At 47.2% G+C, this 21,991-nt stretch overlaps 1 protein-coding gene across 2 annotated transcripts in view; it reads left to right on the plus strand.

Moving 5' to 3' along the window:
* Positions 1–13,509: 13,509 nt before the first annotated feature.
* Positions 13,510–21,991, plus strand: part of B4GALNT3 (beta-1,4-N-acetyl-galactosaminyltransferase 3) — a 99,582-nt gene continuing 91,100 nt past the window's right edge. For both annotated transcript variants that reach the window (XM_058559088.1, XM_058559089.1), the window contains exon 1: positions 13,510–14,090. In XM_058559088.1, coding sequence (XP_058415071.1) covers positions 13,922–14,090 — 169 coding nt within the window. In that variant the 5' untranslated portion in view covers positions 13,510–13,921. The remainder of the gene's footprint in view (positions 14,091–21,991) is intronic.

The following is a 21,991-nucleotide window of genomic DNA, read 5'->3' on the forward strand; positions in this document are numbered from 1 at the left end:
TGCTGCTGGCGGCCCGGGTTCAGATCCCGGGCATGCAGCGACGCACTGCTTGTCTGGCCATGTATGAGACCACGTCCCACATACAACAACTAGAAGGAGGTGCAACTATGACGTACAACTATCTACTGGGGCTTTGGGGAAAAAAAAGGAGGAGGATTGGCAATAGATGTTAGCTCAGAGCCGGTCTTCCTTAGCAAAAAGAGGAGGATTAGCATGGATGTTAGCTTAGGGCTGATCTTACTCACAAAAAAAAAAAAAGGAAAACATTTGAGTTTACTTAAAAATGGAAAAAAAACAGTAACCAAAATCAGAAATATTTAGTGATGTCAATTCATGCATGAAAAAAAGAATTTGAAGTGTAGACTTTCTTAGAAACTAGGGGTGATAGGGGCCGGCCCCGTGGCACAGCAGTTAGGTGCACGCACTCCACTGCTGGCAGCCTGGGTTCGGATCCCGGGCGTGCACCGACACACAGCTTGTCAGGCCATGCTGTGGCAGCATCCCATATAAAGTGGAGGAAGATGGGCACGGGTGTTAGCTCAGGGCCAGTCTTCCTCAGCAAAAAGAGGAGGATTCACATGGCTGTTAGCTCGGCTGATCTTCCTCACACACACACACACAAAAAAAACTAGGGGTGATGAGTAAACATCATGCAATAATAAATATGTGAAATGTTTCTTTCTTGGGAAATCCTTGTACTTCAGATCAGATAAGGCAAAAATCACTTAATACCAAGATTTTTTGTAGTATCTATGGGAACAAAGCAAAGGATGGTCTTTAGGTCTTTAGAAAAGAGCCATCTCTGTCATCTGCTTTGCCTTTTATAATTTTATTTATTTATTTTTCCCCCAAAGCCCCAGTAGATAGTTGTATGTCATAGTTGCACATCCTTCTAGTTGCTGTATGTGGGACGTGGCCTCAGCATGGCCGGAGAAGCGGTGCGTTGGTGCGCGCCCAGGATCCGAACCTGGGCCGCCAGCAGCAGAGCGCGGGCACTTAACTGCTAAGCCACGGGGCTGGCCCTGCTTTGCCTTTTTTTTTTTTTTTTTTTGTGAGGAGATCAGCCCTGAGCTAACATCCGCCAATCCTCCTCTTTCTTTGCTGAGGAAGACGGCCCTGGGCTAACATCGATGCCTATCTTCCTCCATGCTTTGCCTTTTAAAGTTTCTCTTTTAGCCCATATATACGAGTCACTTAGTAATAAATACCTTTTTATCCATGAAATTTATGTGATTTTTCACAACATAAAATAGCCTCTGACTATGTCATTTTTTAATCCAGTCATAATTCTCAGTCACTCCACCCATGCCACACTAGTTGGGCTACCAAGATTTACTGTAATATTTGCAACATAGCAGATTGTACTGTCACTGCTCACTGCATACAGGAACAGAAGAAAGGAGACGGCGGGGCCAGCCCCGTGGCTTAGCGGTTAAGTGCGCGCGCTCTGCTACTGGCGGCCCAGGTTTGGATCCCAGGCGCGCACTGATGCACCGCTTGTCCGGCCATGCATGCTGAGGCGGCATCCCACATACAGCAACTAGAAGGATGTGCAACTATGACGTACAACTATCTACTGGGGCTTTGGGGAGAAAAAGGGAAAAAAAGGAGGAGGATTGGCAATAGATGTTAGCTCAGGGCCGGTCTTCCCCAGCCAAAAGAGGAGGATTGGCATGGATGTTAGCTCAGGGCTGATCTTCCTCACAAAAAAAAAAAAAGAAGAAGAAGAAAGGAGATGGCTACAACCTTATCCAGAAGAGAAAGTCAGGGCCTGAGCTAAAGGGAGACATTAGGAATAGAGAGTAAGGGACAGATTTGAGAAACATTTAGGAGTAGGATGGATATCATTTTTTGTGGTGGATGACATGTGAGCATTAGGGAAGAGTTAAGGATAGTTCTCTAACTTCAGAGTTTCTTGGCTTAGAGAACCATGTGTATAGTGACACCGTTAACTGAGATTTAGCAGACATGAGAAGCAGTAGGTTTTCAGTAAATTTGAGAATAGGGGAATATCGAGGTCAGAAGAGAAATTAGGGTTAAAGATAGAGATTTGGAATTATTAGCATATAGAAGAGAATTGAAATCATGGATCCAAACCATGGATGTGGATGAAACCGGAGATGGAAAGCATATAGAACAAGAAGACTAAAGAGGGAAAACTGCAATGGTCAGAGGAGATAGCTAGTAATAAAGGAATGGTCCGAATTATAAGAAAATAGTGTTCTGGAAACTTAGGGGAATAAGAACTTCAATAAGTAAAAGGTTGGCAGCGTTGTCAAACAGTGCAGAAAAATAAGGTAAGTTAAAATTGAGATTAGAACATTGGATATGGCGATTTGGTAGCAGATGAATTTAGAGCAATTTCAGTGAAGTGGAGATGGAAGTCAGACCATATTGGGTTGAGGAATGAGACAAGGAGGAAGATGGGAAGTAGCGTTAGAGTGATAAAACCAAGGAAAGCAGTTTTGATGGTTTTAGGTTGAGGAAGACATAATCATGTTTATATACTGAAAGGAAAAGCCCAGAGGATGGTATTGAAGATAAAGCAATGAGAGGGGATATTAGTGAAGTAAGATGCTGGAGGAGAATGAGAGCCAGTTCTGATGGAGACAATAAAAGTAGATAAACTCTAAAGGGGAGATTGCCTCCTTTTTCATAGAGGAAATAAAATCAAGGCCATCTACTGAAAGTGAGATGAGGCATTGATGAGAAGGGGAGCTTGAGGAGAAGAGGGAATGTTTGGAAAGATGGGAGGGAGCTGATGAGGGGCAAGTAGGTCATCAAGACCTACTCCTAGACCTGTTAGGAGTAGGTCTTGATGAAGGATTTATTGAGTTGAACTGACTGCCAATGAAAAAATGTCTAGGATTGCAGCAAGTCACAGTCTGTTTCATGTGCCCACTTAAATTCCCAAATAGGTAAGGGCACAGAGCCAAAATGGATCTAGAACAGCAGACCAGCAGGGAAAAAGAGCAGGTGAAGAGGTGGAGCTGGAGAGAGCTTTTGGCTGTCATGTGAAGGGAGGCACCGCAAAGAAAATGTTTTGAGAGGTTTTTTTTTAAGTCTATACATTAAAACATTGCTTTATGGGTCTAAGCTGTGAAGTATTCCATTCCTGGACTTGCTGGTAGCTTAGTTTCAAGTTAGCCCTACAAAAAGCAAGTGTGAACACAACCTGGATTCTGGAGCAATTATGTAATCACCTCCTGTCTAAAGTGACATCACTGTAGACCCCTGTTATTGTTACAGGATATCCCTCAATTTGGAGATGATGCACTTTTTTTGGAACTATCACATGATAATATTCACATCTTAAGTGGTATGTAAGTGTGTGTGGAGTAAGATTGTTACTGAGAGGGCTGGCCCCGTGGCGTAGAGGTTAAGTGCATGCTCTGCTGCTGGCGGCCCAGATTCAGATCCTGGGCGCACACGGAGGCACCACTTGTCAGGCCATGCTGTGGTGGCGTCCCATATAAAGTGGAGAAAGATGGGCACAGATGTTAGCCCTGTTAGCCCAGGGACAGTCTTTTTTTTTTAAAGATTTTATTTATTTATTTATTTTCCCCCCCAAAGCCCCAGTAGATAGTTGTACGTCATAGCTGCACATCCTTCTAGTTGTTGTATGTGGGACACGGCCTCAGCATGGCTGGAGAAGCGGTGCGTCGGTGCACACCTGGGATCCGAACCCGGGCCGCCAGCAGCGGAGCGCACACACTTAACTGCTAAGCCACGGGGCCGGCCCCCAGGGACAGTCTTCCTCAGCAAAGACGATTGGCATGGATGTTAGCTTAGGGCTGGTCTTCCTCACAAAAAAATAAAAAAAGATTGTTACGGAGAAACCCACTGCTCTTGCCATAGCAGCCTCCTGGGAGCTTGACCTTCCAGTGGCAGCTATTATTGCTTTTGTTTGCAGATCTTCTTGGCATCTCTACCTCTTTGCTTCTTGGGCTGCATGGTCTCATTTTTAAAACTGAGCTAGCCACTCATTTTCTTTTTCTTAATTAACTGTGTTGTATTGACAAATGAACAGACCAACTAATGGCAAAGAATGTGAAGTTTAGAAATAGACTCAATTAACATTGGAATTTTAGGGGCCGGCCCTATGGCTTAGCGGTTAAGTGCACGCACTCTGCTACTGGCGGCCCAGGTTCAGATCCCGGGTGCGCACCGACGCACTGCTTCTCCAGCCATGCTGAGGCCGTGTCCCACATACAGCAACTCGAAGGATGTGCAACTATGACATACAACTATCTACTGGGGCTTTGGGGAAAAAAAAAAAAGGAGGAGGATTGGCAATAGATGTTAGCTCAGAGCCTGTCTTCTTCAGCAAAAAGAGGAGGATTAGCACGGATGTTAGCTCAGGGCTGATCTTCCTCACAAAAAAAAAAAAATTGGAATTTTAGTTACTGTAATAGAGGCATTTCAAGTTGGTGTGCTAAATATGCATTTTTTAAAGTTTTGACAAATGTTTATTATAAAATAATATGCTTGATAAATCAGCTCATGTATCTCTATCAGGTTTCTATTTTATTTTTTATTTATTTTTTAGTGAGGAAGATTGGCCCTGGGGGCCGGCCCTGTGGCTTAGTGGTTAAGTGTGCTCGCTCTGCTACTGGTGGCCCAGGTTCGGATCCCGGGCGCACACCGACGCACCGCTTGGCCAGCCATGCTGATGTGGCGTCCCACATACAGCAACCCAGGATCCGAACCCGGGCCGCCAGTAGCAGAGCACACGCACTTAACCGCTAAGCCACCAGGCCGGCCCCCTCTTTTTTTTTTCTTTTTTCTCCCCAAAGCCCCAGTACATAGTTGTGTTTCATAGCTGTAGAGTTGTGGCTCTTCTATATGGGATGCTACCTCAGCATGGCTTGGTGAGCGGTGAGTAGGTCTGTGCCCAGGATCCAAACCAGCAAACCCCGGGCCGCCGAAGCAGAACGCATGAACTTAATCGCTAGACCGTGTGGCCAGCCCCATCCAGAGCCTCTTAATTGTCAACCTTGCCTTGACATTTGGAAAGGGATAATTAAATATTAAATAGAGGGATCTAGAATCTGAATGAACCTAATGTAGTATTGTCATGCAGATTTTTATAGGATTTCATTTGGCCCCAGGCTCAATAATGAGTCAAGATTGAGCTAGTCTGCCTGGGGTTCTTTTACTTAAATTAGAGTGATTCTCCCTCCAGCCCTACATCCCTTGTACCACTCTCTAGGCCGGGCCAGCACTTGATAAGCTGCTTCAGAAAATAGCTATGTTCTCTATGTGCCAATAGCTATATCAAAGCAATGAATTCTTTCTCCCAAAAAACGACCTTATAAAACTCTTCTTTCTACATATATTCTGCTTAAATCCTCCAAAATATCTTTAGGATTCTGTATTTCTTCTCGACTCAGTCTGACCAAACCCCTCTTGAATTTATCCTCCTCCTGCCTTGTGCATCATACCTGGTCTCCGAGCCTCCCGTCCTGAGCACTGGCATCTGAGGGTGCCGCCCTGTCCACACCTGCATGACACTGCCCCTGCTCTCCCTGCTCCATAGATCTCTGTCCTTGTCTGACTCCTATGTCTGCTGGGCTGGCCCACTGCTGTCTCTGACTCCTCTTCCGCTTGTCCCGTCAGGGTTGGTGTTCCAGAGACTTGGGCTCTCTTCACTAGTCACCCCCATCCTCTCCCTGCATGATCTCGTGGTTTTCCGTGACTCCAACTACTAGTGGTGAGAATGTTGTGGGGTTTCTTTTTCCTAGAGTAATCTCCCTTGAGAACAGTATGGAATTTAAGGGAAAACTTACCTGAAAGCATAATAGTCAACCTAGAAAGCCAAAATAACACTGAGATTGGAAAATGTATAGCAAAGGTTAGCTGTCCAAAATGAGAAAAATGATTCAGAGACTAATTTGAGGGGCCGGCCCCATGGCTTAGCGGTTAAGTGTGCGCGCTCTGCTACTGGCGGCCCGGGTTCGGATCCTGGGCGCGCACCGACGCACTGCTTCTCCGGCCATGCTGAGGCCGTGTCCCACATACAGCAACTAGAAGGATGTGCAACTATGACATACAACTATCTACTGGTGCTTTGTGGGGGGAACAAAAAAAAGGAAGAAGATTGGCAATAGATGTTAGCTCAGAGCCGGTCTTCCTCAGCAAAAAAAAGAGGAGGATTAGCATGGATGTTAGCTCAGAGCTGATCTTCCTCACAAAAAAAAAAAGAGACTAATTTGACATCTCTGAGGTCACTGTCTAAATACTCAGAAGGAAAACTGAGTGTGAAATGTCTCCTAAAAAAACCTGGGATGATAGAATGCAAGGTTTTTCCATGCACATCTCTCATTGACCTGCACTGTCAGCCCTCTTTTGAGGGTAAGATGCCTGGTTGAGGAGCAAAATCTTTGTCAAGGCAGAAGAATTTTTTAGAAGCTCCGGGGCAGTATAAAAGTTTAGGAAGAACTCAGAACTCAGAACTTCACTTTCTCTGAAGGACCATTCCTTATGCCAAACACCCACCCCGGCCACACTCCACCACCACCACGTGTATGTGGTGAGTATATGAGGCGGCAGGAAAACAAAACAAAAAACTTCATCACATGACTAGTTTCACTGACTGTCTTTGTCCCAAATCACTAAACAGAGTTCATCTCCTTTCTTCATAGCTCAGCCAGATAATGTTCTTTTTCAACTGGTTCTTGCAAACTGACTTTAAATCAGACTCTCCCACTTGGCACCTTAGAGTTGGCCTAGGAAGGAGATGGAAGCCTCCCCCACTGTTGAGAGGGTCAGAAATTGTTCCTGTCCTCACCCTAACCCCTTCCGAGTCCTGACAAGCCTCAGCGTTAATGGGGTTTGCTGCCTACAGAGGGCGTTCAGAGTAGAAGAGCAATGTCGCTCTTTAATTTTCCCTCTCCAGGGCCAAGTTAAATTCCAGAGAACCATATACAGTGGGGAATTTTGTTTTCTTTCTTCCATTCCCAGTCTGGGTGGCGGCAGAGCTCAAAGAGTAGTCTGTTTTGGGGCAAAGACGGCGTCTGCCTCTCTCCCAAACCAGCCCTGATCAAATCCCAAGCAGCTGGTCCTTAGATAACAAGGCTGGGAAACCTGAAACCAGCAGCTCTGACTCTCATCAGTGCCCAGCATCACCGTCTGGAAACCGAGACATGCTGCTGAGATGCCACAGTGATTGAGTGTTAAGTGGCATGGCTGGGGTTCTCTCACCAGAGTTTATAGCCTGGACCTATGAACTTAGACAAAGAAGGTTTTCAGAAAGTTGCTCTGGGGCTTGAGCACTTGAGCTGTTTTGTGGCACTCTGCACATGTACTTGCCTTTAGGATCATTGTTCTTCCCTAGCAAAGCCATAAGGTGGGTTAACACAGCCATGCAGTCCACTTGCCTGGGTTACCTGCAGCATTCCCAGCAGGTGAGTGATTCAATTGTGTTTGAGGCAAGGGAAGGAACATCCATACTCCCATTTCTGCTTTATTAGGGGAAGACATCCTTAAATGAGTGGGTGTTAGAGGAGGCAGAGCCTCATATGAATGGGGAGTAAGAACAGTTTCCATTATTACAGAGTGTTTATTAACTGACTTCTGGGCCGGATGCTATAGAAGGAGTACAGATTATAGAATGTAGAACAGATGTGGTCCCTGACAAGCCCCCGTTAGGGATTGGAGAAGTTGTGAAGCCAGGAGTGGGAGATGTTTATAGAAGAGTTTCTTTCTCCAGGATGAAAGAATAGAGATAGGAAACCCTCTTTGCTCAGAGGCTTGAGACCTACAGCTTATTCTGAAAATGCTGAGAACACCCTCAGTGCTGCAGAAAGTGGTGCCAGAGAGCTAAGGCATGCAAGAAGGCTGCCCCTGAGTCTACCATCTGTGTAGCCTCCCAAAAGGGAGTGTGTGTACACCTATGTGTGTTTGTACTTGTGGGGACCAAGCCTGTGAGATCTGTCCTTGGGAGAAGAGACGGAAGCACCAAGAGTTCACTCTGAGGTATGGAGACTATGGACCATGGGCCTGGAGCCATGGTGAGCCACACAGCTTGCAGACATTAAATATTACCAGGACTTGGGAGTGGGGAAGACGCTACTCAGAGCTGTGGGTCATTATGCCGTAGCTTCAGCTACAAAGCCCCTCACTGTTATCTGCTAGCAGATTGCAGGATGCAGAAAGGAGTAAATATCTCTCTAGGGAAGGGTGTGAGAATGTCTTTCTAGTAGGTTGTAGTGGTCAGAGAGAAAGACGAAGCTTCAAGGAAGGCTCATTTAGCCTGTTTCAGCACCAACAAATGAGCAACCAAGAGTGCTGTTCATTCTTTCTCCTTGTGGGTTTCCCAGCAACAAAGCATGTCCAAGTGAAGGGAAATAATTGGTATTACTCAATTGAAAAGACTGATTAAGTCAGAGTTAATTTTTTGACTTGGATAATTGTCTGTTGACTTGCTGGGGAATCCTCTTCCTTCGGAGAGGAAGGCAGGAAGAGAGGTTGCAATAATTTGGAGGGATTCACACAACAAACTGGAAAGAGAAGCAAGCAATAGATGCCAAACTTAAGCTTCGAAGCATATAGTTCTGGTCTGGTTCATACCTTGCATTCACTGAGGACCGCAGCAACAACTCATTTGCTTGGGAGGGAGATGAAGTCATAAGCTCTAAGTACGTGAATTGCCTGGGATCTTTCCTAGCCAAAGAGCTTCATCTCACTCTTCAGCATAACATCTCCGCCCTCTGTTGATCTTTTCCTTTACTCTCTTCGTCCAGTTCCTTTGACTCTTCCTGATGCAATCTTGCACATATTCTTCTATAGGGATGGTAAATATTCATCTGTTTCCCAATCTAGTATGGAAAATTATTTAGGTCCACAGATGGAGAAACTAAGTCTTGGGGCTTACTGGCCCCGTGGCATAGTGGTTAAGTGCACGCGCTCCGCTGCTGGCAGCCCAGATTCGGATCCCGGGCGTGCACCGATGCACAGCTTGTCAGGCCATGCTGTGGCAGGTCCCATATAAAATGGAGGAAGATGGGCACAGATGTTAGCTCAGGGCCGGTCTTCCCCAGCAAAAAGATGAGGACTGGCATGGATGTTAGCTCAGGGCTGATCTTCCTCACCGAAAAAAAAAAAAAAGTCTTGGGGCTTGGCCAGAGCTCATACAATTCTTTCCATCATGTAGACAGAAAGGCCCAACTGCATTGAAAATCAAGAGAAGTGGCCAATTAGAAGCAGCCATTGAGGGTTTCTACCTTCTCCTGGGATTAGCCTCTGTAGCAACAAATCCTGCAGAAAGATTTATGAAAGATGGACTTATGGAAGGGATAGGAAATAGCGATTTCTTCAGTAAGGAGCAGAGCAGGGAGCATTGCTGAGGGTGGGGAGGGGGACGTTGAGAATAATTATCATGTGGCTGGGTGAGTTATAGATGTGTTGAGAGTGAGCTCAGAGTTTCCAGGGTGAATATATTTCTCCAGGGGAACTTCCAGGGAAATAACACGTGCAAGGAAAAAAAAAAAAAAAAAAAAAAGCACTGAATCTGAAGTTAGAAAGACTGAGTTTAAGTCACATCTCAGATATGGGTCACCTACATCACCTTGAGCAAGTTATTTAACAACTTGGAGCCCATTTCCTTATCTGTAAAATGGAATCAGTGAAACCTACAGCTTTGGATATGGATGATTCACATGAGTTAGAAGAGAAAAAACAAATAAAGGCTTACCAAGATGACCATGGCATTTGGAGATAGCTTCAGCACTCTTCTTTTCTGTCTTAGGAATTCTCTCAAAGTAAAGGAACTCAGTCCTCCCATGTCTCAGTCTAAGACATTGGCTTAGTGATGGCCCAGAGATCCTCAATGATTTATCATTAGTCTTTCCACTACCAAGATATCTCCATGAAATACATGTGAATAGTAGAGAAGCTCCTGAAGTAAAAGAGAAGAATGAGGGTCTGTATGGGCATAAGGGAATACGGACTGTCAGGCCGGAGAAGGAGATCTCAGGATACAATGTAAAGAGAACCAGAGGCTAAAGATCTGGTTCTAGTTCTGATTCCATCACTTACTGGTCATGTGAACTTGGTGCAGGTCACCTTGAAGAAACTGAGGCTTGAGAAGTTTGTCTGTAAATAGAGGAGAATATCTCTCCTGCTATTCTCATATGGTTGTGAGAAATGAAACACACATGATATGAGTGTAAAAATGCTCTATAAGCTCAAACGTGCCACATTATAATGTAGATGTCAGGTTTTAGGAATTGGGAAGTTATTTAGTATACTCAGACATCCCTATAGATGAGAATAAGAATTGCTCTGAATACAAGAGTTCTGCTACCATACCTGCCAGTCACTGGGCACCTTTCCCTTTTGAATTCTCTACAAAACAGAATTTTCTGGTCCCTATGCTAGCCTTGGCTCATTTTAGAAAGCTCAGATTGACCTCTCTTACAAAGTCTCTGTAATTTGGGAGAAGAACCTTTGTGGTTTGACCTGCCATCTTTGTGGTTTGACCTGACTCTGACATCCAGGCCAAGCCAAATACCAGAGCCCGTCCCATCCTATCAGTATTACAGGTGACATGATGGAAATTGTTTTTCCTTTCAGGTGCAGTTTGTGCAATGTGACCCTGGCCATTCTGGACAGATGCCAAGGCTGAAGTGGGAGAGCAAATGACGGTGAAAATCATCTGAAGAACCAGTGAGTATCCAGTTAAATAGACATGACAATGAACAGACATTGGTGGCAATATTATGCCACCAGAATTTGTCACCATGAATACCTCAACCCATACACTAAGCTCTGGACCTGAAGGAGAATGACAGCTAGCTCAATTGCTTGAGAAAGGAATTTGGGTCTCAAAGTCTGTGATATCATTAGGAGTCAAAAAGGGATTTGGAGCAAGCAGTCTGAAATCAGGGTCTAGGTGAGAAGGCTATCTCAGTGCTGAGGAGGCAACCACAGCAGGGAGGAGAGCAGAGGAGGGAGAGAGAGCCACAAGGCTTTCCTGGCCTCCTTATCCTGCCCACCCCCGCATCCTCTCATCATAAGCAGGGAAATAATGATCTGTTTAGGGTATAAGAACAGAACAAAAGTGAGAAGAGGAGGCACAGAATTGAGAGATGTAGAGTGATCTCTTTCCTTTTCTGAATTTCTTTGGAATTCATTCTTTGGACCAGAACCTTGGCCTTTAAAGTGTCAGATTTCTTTTTCTGTGCAATATCTTTTCTCCTCAATGAAATGGCATGCTCCCTGTTTTACTCTCTCCCAGTTCTCACACAATAGATACTTCAAGGGTTTGGTTAATTGGAGTGGTTGCATATATTCTCTCAGGAGGGCCAGGCTTGAGAAGAGAATTGTCGTAGGGCTGCCACCTGTTTCCATGACCAAGTCCTGAAAATGACTCAGCCTAACATCCAGTCTGGTTGCCCCCAATGAGAGAAAGAGAGATTCTATTTACAGGCACCTTGGTTACCACCTGTCTGCCTTAGCCAAGCTTTCACATGCTGGCTGCTCCTGTCTCGGTCTTTGGGAGAGAAAAAAGAGTATGGGAAGTGCACATGTCTGTGGTTTGGAAATTCACAGAGATATTTCCCAGCTATTATTGGAGAATTGTCCTTTAGAGTCATCTTTTGCTAGAGAACTACACTGAAAGTTTGGGGGATATTCACTCCAAGTGCTAACTTCATCTGCAAACATTACTGAATGCTAAATGGACATTGTGCTACACAATAAGAATGCAAAGTTCCCACTTTTGAAGCTTAACAGTGAAGTCGGGAAAACAAGATTTAGGCATCAAGTGAGTCTGTACATATGAATGGGTGGGGCAGACTGTCAGTTCTACTAAAGCTCCAAGGAGGACAGGGTTGCTCAGGACTGGGTTGGTCCAAGAAAGCTTCATAGAACCTGAAATGGACCTTGAAGAGTCAAACCTCATCAACCAATAAAGAAAATGTATTGGAGGGCAGTGAACAGACTCACTTTAGTTGGAGCAGGTTTCACATGGTCACATAAAGCTGGGAAAGGTTTTGGGAGGCCTTGAATTCCAGATTTACAGTTTGCATTTTAATCAGTAAGCACTGGGAAGCCATTAAATATTTTTGAGCATGTGTATAGATGTGTAAACGAATTTTATAAAGACTGGTGGTAGTGGAGAGGATGGCTGGGGTTGGGTGGAGGAGCCTGGTGTCCAGGGGGCTAGTTAGGAAAAGTTGTAATAGTCCAGTAGAGACTATCGGACTATTGCACATTCAACTAAGGGAGTAGCAGGAGAACAGGAAACAAAGCACTCAATTCTGTGAACTTCGGTCTTGGGACAGTATTTGCATGTTATTCATTTGATTTTAACATGCCCGGGAATGCTTTTTTGTGTGTGTGTGAGGAAGATCAGCCGTGAGCTAACATCTGCCAATCCTCCTCTTTTTGCTGAGGAAGATTGGCCCTGGGCTAACATCTATGCCCATCTTTCTCCACTTTATATGGGATGCCACCAGAGCATGGCTTGACAAGTGGTGTGTCAGTGCGCGCCCCGGATCCGAACCGGCGACCCAGGGCCGCCACAGCGGGAGAGTGCACACTTAACCGCTTGCGCTACGGGGCCGGTCCCCCCCCCCCCCCCCCCCCGAATGCTTTTGATCCTCCGCTTTCTCCATAGTCTCCTGATCATTTTCCCCAGGAGAAAGAGTGGAAAAGACAACTGTACTATTACTTGCTGAATGACCTTAGGCAATTTACTCTGCTCCTCTGGACCTTAATTATCTCATCTAAATCAGATGATAATGTTTTACCTGCCTGAAGGCAGAGAACTAGCATACAAAATATCTCTATGACCTTTCAACTTTTGGAGCGAGTTTCTTTCTTCTTTGATTTTTAATTCTTCTTCAGAACTCTCCAACATCTACTCTCCCCCAACAGCTATTTCATCCTAGTCTGGGGGAAACGACTTGGGGTTCAGTCAGGGGCACATATAACTTCTCCAGTATCTGTTGGAGATGTGGTTGAGCCTGGGAAGGAAGAGTCTTCAAATCCGACCTGGAAGCGGGAACTGTGGCTGAATTAAGTGGCCATTGTCTCCGAACTAATATCATGTCTACTCTTGTTACCTAGGGTAGGGAGATGGATCGTTGTAGGCCACGAAAAGCCCTGAAGCCAACGCCTCGGGTGTCACCGCCCCCACTCCCCACAAGACTCCCCCCCCCCCGCCCCGAGCCCCGCCCTCCCAGGTGTCTACCCAGCTTCTACTTCACTTCTGTTTGGGGAGCAACACCGCCAAGCGCCGGGGCAGTACCTCAGTTTCTCTGTCACACTGAGTCCAGATCAAACTCGCCCCCTCCTACACGCCACCCATCCCCAGTCGGCGGAGGCGCCAGATACTATTTTCTGGCCCCATCTCTTGCTGCCCCAGGGAGGCCAGAGGGGCTCTTCCCGGATCCCTGGGCTCCTCCGGGGCGGAGCCCACCTGTGCTTCGTGGGCGGGGCCGAGGCCGGGGCGGGACAGGTGGGTGTGCGCTCTCCTCCTTCCGCGGGGGGAGCCGAAGCGGGAGGAGGCGAGGGGAGAGGCGGCCAGGCGCGCACCTAGGGAAGCCTTCTTGTGTGCAGTCTCTAAGAGCGAGGGAGCGAGCGAGCGAGGAGGGCGGGCGGCAGCCAGCCGGAGACGAGGAGCGGCGTGGGGAGGAGAGCCGACCGCCGACACTCGGGGAGGAGGAGCCGGGCTCTGCTCCGGGAGACCTGAGCCCGGCGCGAGGCGTCCGCGCAGCGCAGGGTCTGACCCCCTGCGCGCGGAGCATGAGTCGGCGCCCGGCTGGAGAGCGGCGGGGGGAGACGGCCTCGGCGCACCCCTGAGGCGCTGGGCTGGGGCTGGGACACCGTGCGCCCGGGGCGCTGGGCCCGGCCGGGGGGCGGGGGCTGCGAGGGGAGCAGCCCGCGCTGGCGGCGGCCGCCCGGGCGCAGCGCGATGGGGAGCCCCCGGGCCGCGCTGCTCCTGCTGCTCCTGCGCCCGGTCAAGCTGCTGCGGAGGCGCTTCCGGCTGCTGCTGGCGCTCGCCCTGGTGTCGCTGGGGCTCTGGACTCTTTATCTGGAACTGGTGGCGTCGGCCCAGGTCGGCGGGAACCCCCTGAACCGCAGTAAGTAGCGCCGGGGGCGGGGGAGGGCGCGAGGTGGGAGGAGGCAGTGCCGGTGGCTCCCGCGTTGGGGGACCCGCCTCATCCTCAGCCCCGATTCCCACCTCGTTTTCGTCTCCAGGTGCCCGGCGCCGCCCTGCTGCCTACTCCGAGAGAGACGAGGGGGTGGGGAGGCGCGGGGCCGGGCGCCGAATTCCCGAGCCGGGGCCTGCCCGCGGCTGTACGGGGCCGGGGCATCCTTGGCGCTGCTCGCTTCTCCCTTCGCAGGGCGACCGGGAGAGAGGCTCCCCGCCCGCCCTGTGGAAATGCTGGCCATGACCTGGGGCACCTCCAGCCGCGCTAGGCTGGCAGTCCCCTTGGAAGAGAAAGCGCGGTGCGCGCCGGGCTCGTCTGTATTTGTGTCTGGGATGCCCTCGGCAGTCTAGTCTCCACCGAGGCCACGCGCTCCGCTCAGCGCGGCCCAAACTTTGCTCACCGCTGTCTCTGTCGCTCGCTCCTCTCCTGCTGCGTTTTCTCGGGTTCTTTATTTTAACAGTATCCCCGAGAACCACCTATCCTCCCCTCTTCCCATACTCCACTCCCAGCCGCTTCCTCTTCCTCAAAGTCTCCCACCTCCTCACCAGCCGTCCCTTCTCCTAGTCCTGGCTGCCCCTCCAGCTAGTTGTCTGAAGCCTGCCTTGGGAACCCTGTGGAATGTACTCAACACCCCAGACCCTGCTCAAGGAGACAATAGACAGCACAGTGGGCCAGGCAGTGGGTAGATTCCTACTTATTTTTTTTAACTTAGCCAAAGCCACTTAATTTTTCTGTGCCTCAGTTTCTTTCTAGGTAATGGGAGGGAATGGTCTCTTTCTCTTTTTACTTCAACAGGCATGGCTATCTGAAGTGATTTTCAATTTACTGCTGGTGGAGCTAACAAAGTAAAACTCTGAAAGTGTCAGGGACTGTAAAAGGTCAATGTAATATTTGGAAAAAGGAGTGAAGAAAATCCCAGAACCACCAGGTGCCCTTCCCAAAGCCTGAGGGGCAGAGGTTCATAATTCTAGCACATTGTCTCCCATCCCTTCACTTCCCCCTTTCAGGAAACTCGGAAGGAATGACTGATGAAATTGCTGGGGAGAAGAAGCTCTGACATGTCCTGTGTCAACTGCTCTGCCCAGAGTTGGGTGTGGTGCTTTGCCTTCTCCTGTGGCCAAAGAGAGGGAATTACTAGGGTCAGTAATTGAGCTGGTTCAGGGTGGAGGTATATATTTACGGTGGAACCTCTCACTCTGAGGCAGTGGAAATAATTCTGGGAGTGTTTGAGTTGGGAGAGTGAGGTTCCAGTCCAGATTCTGCCAGTAACTAGTTGGGGAATCAAGGGAAAAGTGGTAGCTTCTCAGGTAGAAGGAGGAAGTTGGACTAAATGATCTCCCAGGTCCCTCTCAATGTGGATACTAAGATTGTGTGATCTTCCCTGCTTGAGCTAGTGGGAGAGTTTTTCCTTCTGGTGACCAACATCTACCTTCCCTCTCGGAGCCTTGCTCTTCCTTGTGAAAGAGTGAATCTTCTCTTCCACACCACAGCCACTCAGTCCCTAGTGCATGAGCCAGTTGGAGTGTGGATAGTGGGAGGCCCTGGGAGGGATCTCCCTTCTCTCCTCCTTGGGACACCCCTTCTCAATGTGGCCCCCATCTTGTTAATGTGGTAGCCAGTGGGATCCTCTGCACAGATTTTTGTTTGTGTTTGTTATTGTGAGGAAGATCAGCCCTGTGCTAACATCTGCCAATCCTCCTCATTTTGCTGAGGAAGACCGGCCCTGAGCTAACATCTATTGCCAGTCCTCCTCCTTTTTTTCCCTTTTTCTCCCCAAAGCCCCAGTAGGTAGTTGTATGTCATAGTTGCACATCCTTCTAGTTGCTGTATGTGGGATGCGGCCTCAGCATGGTTGGACAAGCGGTGCGTCAGTGTGCGCCCGGGATCTGAACCTGGGCCGCCAGTAGTGGAGCGTGCGCACTTAACCGCTAAGCCACGGGGCCGGCCCCTCTCTGCACAGATTAAAAACAGAGAAAAACTATTGCTTTGTGACCCTGAAATCAGTGACCTCCCTTCCTCCCCCCAGCCCCCTACACATACCTTTTCTTTTTTTTTTTAAAGATTTTATTTATTTATTTATTTTTCCCCCAAAGCCCCAGTAGATAGTTGTATGTCATAGGTGCACATCCTTCTAGTTGCTGTATGTGGGACGCGGCCTCAGCATGGCCGGAGAAGCGGTGCGTCGGTGCACGCCCGGGATCCGAACCCGGGCCGCCAGCAGCGGAGCGCGCGCGCTTAACCGCTAAGCCACGGGCCGGCCCACATACCTTTTCTTTACCTCAAGTGTGTTTTCTCCTCAGAGACCAGAACCAGTTTGCCATAATAATAACCTCACACTCTGGCTCCCAACCTCTGTCTCCTGTTGGCTGTCTCATCCTTAGCCATCAATTCTTGGGTCTGTTTGGTGTCCCTCCTGGAGGAATCTTAATTCTCTGACTGGGTTTCCTTATTCTTTGTTTCCTTTTCCAAACTGACCCTTCTCCAGAGAAATGTTCCCAGTTTTCTATTCTAGAACTGGCTTTCTGTTTCCCTAATTCTCATTTTGTTTTTCAGTTTTTTTTATCACTGTGTTTTCTTTTTTTTAATTGATGTCTTAATAGTTTATAACATTGTGAAATTTTAATTGTACATTATTGTTTGTCACTCACCATATGAATGCCTCCCTTCACCCCTTGTGCCCACCAGCCGAGCCCCATGCCCCTGTAACCACCAAACAGTTCTCTCTGTCAGTGTGTCCCTAACCCTCATTTTTAACAAGAGTCCAAGCTGGGGCCCTGATGGATCCCTTGTTTCCTCTTCCCAGCCTCCTGGAACCTGAAATGCATCTACTGTGCAGAGTGGCTTTTCACACTGGGCTGTCGCACTGCATTCTACTCTTCTCTTGATTTTCGTTTGGAATGAGATTTAGAAGGTGGCTGTGGTTTCTGGCTCCTTGTCTTCCAGTCTCTGTTTTTAAGAAACCCAGACATTGTGCATCAAAGTCCTCTTTTGTCCTGTAGGTCTTACTCTCAGCTCAGAGCTGTTCCTTGGCGGGGAGAGCAGGGGAGGGAGAGAGGTAGGAAGGGGCTGCTAGCATTCCCTCCTCTATACCCTGGTGTACAACAGTGACCAGGGTAGTAAAACTTCCCCTCCCAGAACTGTAGCTGTGGCCTTGACCACAGCAACCAGAGCCCCATATTGGCTCTGCTTCCCAACAAGCCACCCTGCCTCCTCTCTCTAGCAGTCCCTGCCAACTCACTCCACCGCCAGCTTTCCTGTCATCTGTAAGGCCAGCCTCTGTTACCAGGAACCTTTCATTTGCCTGTCTCTGTGTGACTGGTACATTGATCTGGCGCTGGAAGAAGTGCACGGAGACATGGCAGTCACAAACTCCAGGGTGGTAAAGTAATGATAGGGGAGCATACTTCCTGCTTCATCTTCATGGAATAACCCAGTAGTTTAAGATATGGGTGATGTGCACTTTGGGCTTCATATGTAGAAGAAGATAGAACCACAATTGGAGTAACTTCAGAGAAAAGCAACCCAAATCGTTAACGAATAGAAAATGGGTTTCTTGGACAAAACAATTAGAGTCGTTCACTCTTTAAACACATATTTCCTTTGCATGTACCTCCAGCAAGATGTTGTGCTAGGTCAGTTAGATACGATGTAGACTAGGTTATGGTTTCTGCTCTCTCACAGCTTTCTCTCTAGGAGAGGAGTCCAAGCACATATGTAAAAATAATCATAATATAAAACTATCATTAAGTTTTACAAATGTAGAACCTGGATGTTGCTGTGACACTTCTGGAAATGGGACATGGCTCTTTCAACTAATATTTCATGGAAGTGGTGACGTTTCAGGAGATCTCGAGGAGCTGGTAAGATTTTAATGGCTACAGAGGAAGACGGCTAATCCAAGCAGAAAGAGCAGCATAAATAAAGACCAAGAGTCAGGGAAAAGTTAGTATTGGGGAATGTGGAGCATGTGGGTTTGGTGAAGCAGAGGATATGAAGGAGAGTATAGGATGGTGCTACATTATGAAAGACTTTGAATAACAACCTTAAAGAGTGGCATTTATTCAGTAGATTAGAGAAAGTAGTTGAAAGTTTTAGAATAGGATAGCACTGTGGAATGGAACAGGCAAGGGTAATAGTAAAACAAGTTAACAATATTTTGGAGTGGATAGTGGTGCCTGAACAGGGTCCTGAAGGTCCCTTGCTGTGGCTGACGTTAGCCCTTTAGCTGCTGAGTCATGAAGCTCTCCTGGGGTCAGGTCAGGTCAGAGTGGTAGTGGGACATTCAGAGGGCTTGGGGGCAGTCGCTATATACCAACACATTCATAAGTATTTCAGTATTTAATAACTGGTACAGCTGTACTGGTGTGTACCGGCTGAAAAGCAGCCCTGGGAACAGACTATTACTGGAAGTTAAAGACTCTCCATTCTGGTAGGTTTTAACAAGTCATACCCATTTGTTCAGATTGGATTAGCTAAGTCCTGCCGGAGGGGAGAGGTCTGGACTAAAATGGTTGCTAGGTTCTTTGCTCTATAATTGACCTAGTGCTGGGACCAACTTGGTGCTGGAGCCAAGAGATGGCGTTTGGGCGCAGAGCCAGGGCTGAATGAGAGCACGCGCCAGCCTCTTTCTAGATCTCGCAAGGCTGATCTGGTATGTCCCCGTTTAAGTGCCAGGTTTACCTGCTGAATCCCAAAGTGTTCTCGAGCTCAGGAATTAGTCGGCTTTTGCTGCCTTAAGTCTATAACACATGGGTCTGGTTGGCCCTTGTGATTTCTGATTGACTTTGAGTGGGCTGAGGGAGGTACACGCACAGATGTTAGGCGGGCACTTTAGCTCCCAGGGTCACCACAGGCGTTCCGATTTGGAAAGGATACCAACCCTCCAGTAACAGAGGTAACTCAGGGCAGAACAGTAATCTGAGACGCAGGTGGGGAGAGAGGGAGAAACAAATGAGACAGATGTGTGGGCAGAGCAGGGATGGTGTGGCTTAGAGCTGAAACTCAGAGCAGAGGAGAGTGGAGAAAGGAAACACAAGTGCCTCGTGTGCTCCTTGTGGCCTGCGACCATGTCTCTTGCTGCCCTGGCTGGGCTGCCCTTCTTTCCCATGGAACCTTTGGCACCTGTTCCTGTGTCCTACTTACCTCTCTTTATGCTGCCGTCCTGGTCACTTGGCTGCTGCGTGTGTCTTCAAATCAGTATTCACTTCTGGGGACATGGCTCTCAAATAAAGCCCTTCTGGTTATGGATGGTAAGCTCTGAATTTCCAAGCACCTGATATTTTCCACTGGCAGATACTTTGTTTATCAGTGACTGATCCAAGAATAGAACCTAGGGATTCTTGTTCCTTGTACCATAATACATATAAACAACAATAGCCTTTAAGCATAAATGCAAAGGTTAAAAATTTAGCCATCAATGTTTTTTTTTATCTTAAAACATAAAAGATAAAAACTATTTTTTATCTTTTTTTATCTTCAGACCTAGCACTGTCTGTACCAGGAAGGCAGTGTGTGACAAAGGAGACCTTACCCGGACTTGGCATCTCCTTTTCCTGGCCCCTTCAGTCCCTGTTCTGACATTGCCAGCAGAATTGTAGCAACATAGCCCACCCTCTTTATCCTGCCCACCACCCAGGGACCCTCAGTCTGAGTTGAGGCCTCATTTGCCTGCTCGGTGGTGCTGGGGCTGCTTCCCACTCCCTGTCCTAGGAATTGTTCAGATGCCCTGCGTGGTTACAGTGGCTTTGCAAAGCACAAGGTTTTCTGAAGCAACCACTTCTGTGCTGGTTTTAGGAGCGGCTGGTAGTTGCACTGCAGTAATTTTCCAGGCCATGGAGCCTGGACTTGCCCTCTAGTGCTGAGCTTTATGGAGCAGAGCAGAGCAGAGCAGCCGCCATAGCAGAGTTTGCTTTGGAAGGGGGCCTAGAGGCTGTTCTTGGAGTCGGCCTCTCACTGTCTAGTTCTCTACCAAGTTCCCACCGGTCTCAAAAATTTGCCCTTTTATTTTCCATGAGCGCTTTTCCTTATATGCAAGGATAATGAGGTCTAAACTAGGCCAACCATACATACGTTTTGAACTTTAAGACAATCCTTTGACCTTGTGATCCACAATTAATAGATTTATATGTTATTCGATATAAAAAAATACTACTGGAAGAGGTGAGAATAGTTTGGATGGTGTATATAAAGGATGTTGGGCTGAATATGGTATATATTCTGAGCAAAGCATGACGGATACATCTTTAAATTTTTACAGACTCTTAGGTTCTAATAAGTGCTGCTTTCAGTGTGAGAAGTATCCATGAGACAAGCAAAAATGAATATTCTTTTTATCTTTGTGATATTTTAGTATGTAATTTTTTGTGAAAAACTTTTTTTGTGAGGAAGATCAGCCTTGAGCTAACATCCAATCCCACTCCTCCTCTTTTTTTTTTGCTGAGGGAGATTGGCACTGAGCTAACATCCATGCCCATCTTCCTCTACTTTATATGGGACGCCACCACAGCATGGCTTGATGAGCGGTGCATAGGCGCGCGCCTGGGATCGGAACCTGCGAACCCTGGGCCACCGAAGCGGAGTGCGCGCACTTAACCACTTGCACCACTGGGCTGGCCCCTGAAATTTTTTTTGTTTCTCAACTACTAACAAACTTTTTTTAGAAAATAGGGATACACATTGTCCTTGTCATCCCTGGTTGTGTGTGTGTTTTTTAACTTTTCACTGAAGTATCTTATATGTACAGAAAAGTACACATATAAATGTACAGCTTGGTGAATTTCCACAAACTGAACATACCCGTGTAACGAGCATCCTATGAAGATCAGAAACTTACCAGCCTCCCAACAGCCCCCCTTGGGCTCCCTTTCAGTCACTACCATAAGCGTAGATTAATTTAGCCACTTTTTTTACTTTCTGTGTAAAAACATGTGATTTATTTTTAAACTAATATTTATTATTATAAAAATAATACATGTTCATTATGCTAGATGACAGCTGTGTTACCTGGACCACATTCACCCCTGTAAAATTACTTTTTTGCACTTTAGGCACCCCAGTACCACTGATCTAGCTTAAAGAGTGGCCAAGGAAGACCAAGGACCTAAGTGCTATGAGACACAGCCCTGTGAAATTCTCCATGAGAGCTGCTGCAAGGATGGAATTGAGAAACATTGCTTATCCTGTGTATGAGAACCCTCTCAAAATGTTTCTTCTGGTCTTGATATTAGAAATAGATATACTTCTCCTGAGCAATCAATTTGTTTTAATTTTTATTGGCCATGTAAATTGTAGAACCGCTCAGTTTTCTCCCTTTGTGTTGGTTACTAGAAAGCTTTAGAATTCTGTTTTTGGTTCATCTGGAAAAAAGTGTAAAAAATTTTATGGTCTGCGTTTTGGTATCAATTTTATGCCTATCCCTTTATTTTTCCTTTTTTTACCCACAACTACTTCTAGTTTATGTCCTCTTACATTCTATGGCCCTTTTAAGCCACTTTAATTTTTTCTGGACCAATCAAGATGTAAAAGAAATCAATGAAAATGCTATGGTATATATAAAAGTATGAAGAAGAAATTAACAATCACCGGGCGGCCCCATGGCTTAGTGGTTAAGTGGGCGCGCTCTGCTACTGGCGGCCCGGCGTCGGATCCCGGGCGCGCACCGATGCACCGCTTCTCCGGCCATGCTGAGGCCGCGTCCCACATACAGCAACTAGAAGGATGTGCAACTATGACATACAACTATCTACTGGGGCTTTGGGGGAACAAAGGAGGAGGATTGGCAATAGATGTTAGCTCAGAGCCAGTCTTCCTCAGCAAAAAGAGGAGGATTA

Source organism: Diceros bicornis, chromosome 17 (genome assembly GCF_020826845.1).
Source record: "Diceros bicornis minor isolate mBicDic1 chromosome 17, mDicBic1.mat.cur, whole genome shotgun sequence".
NCBI lineage: Eukaryota > Metazoa > Chordata > Mammalia > Perissodactyla > Rhinocerotidae > Diceros > Diceros bicornis.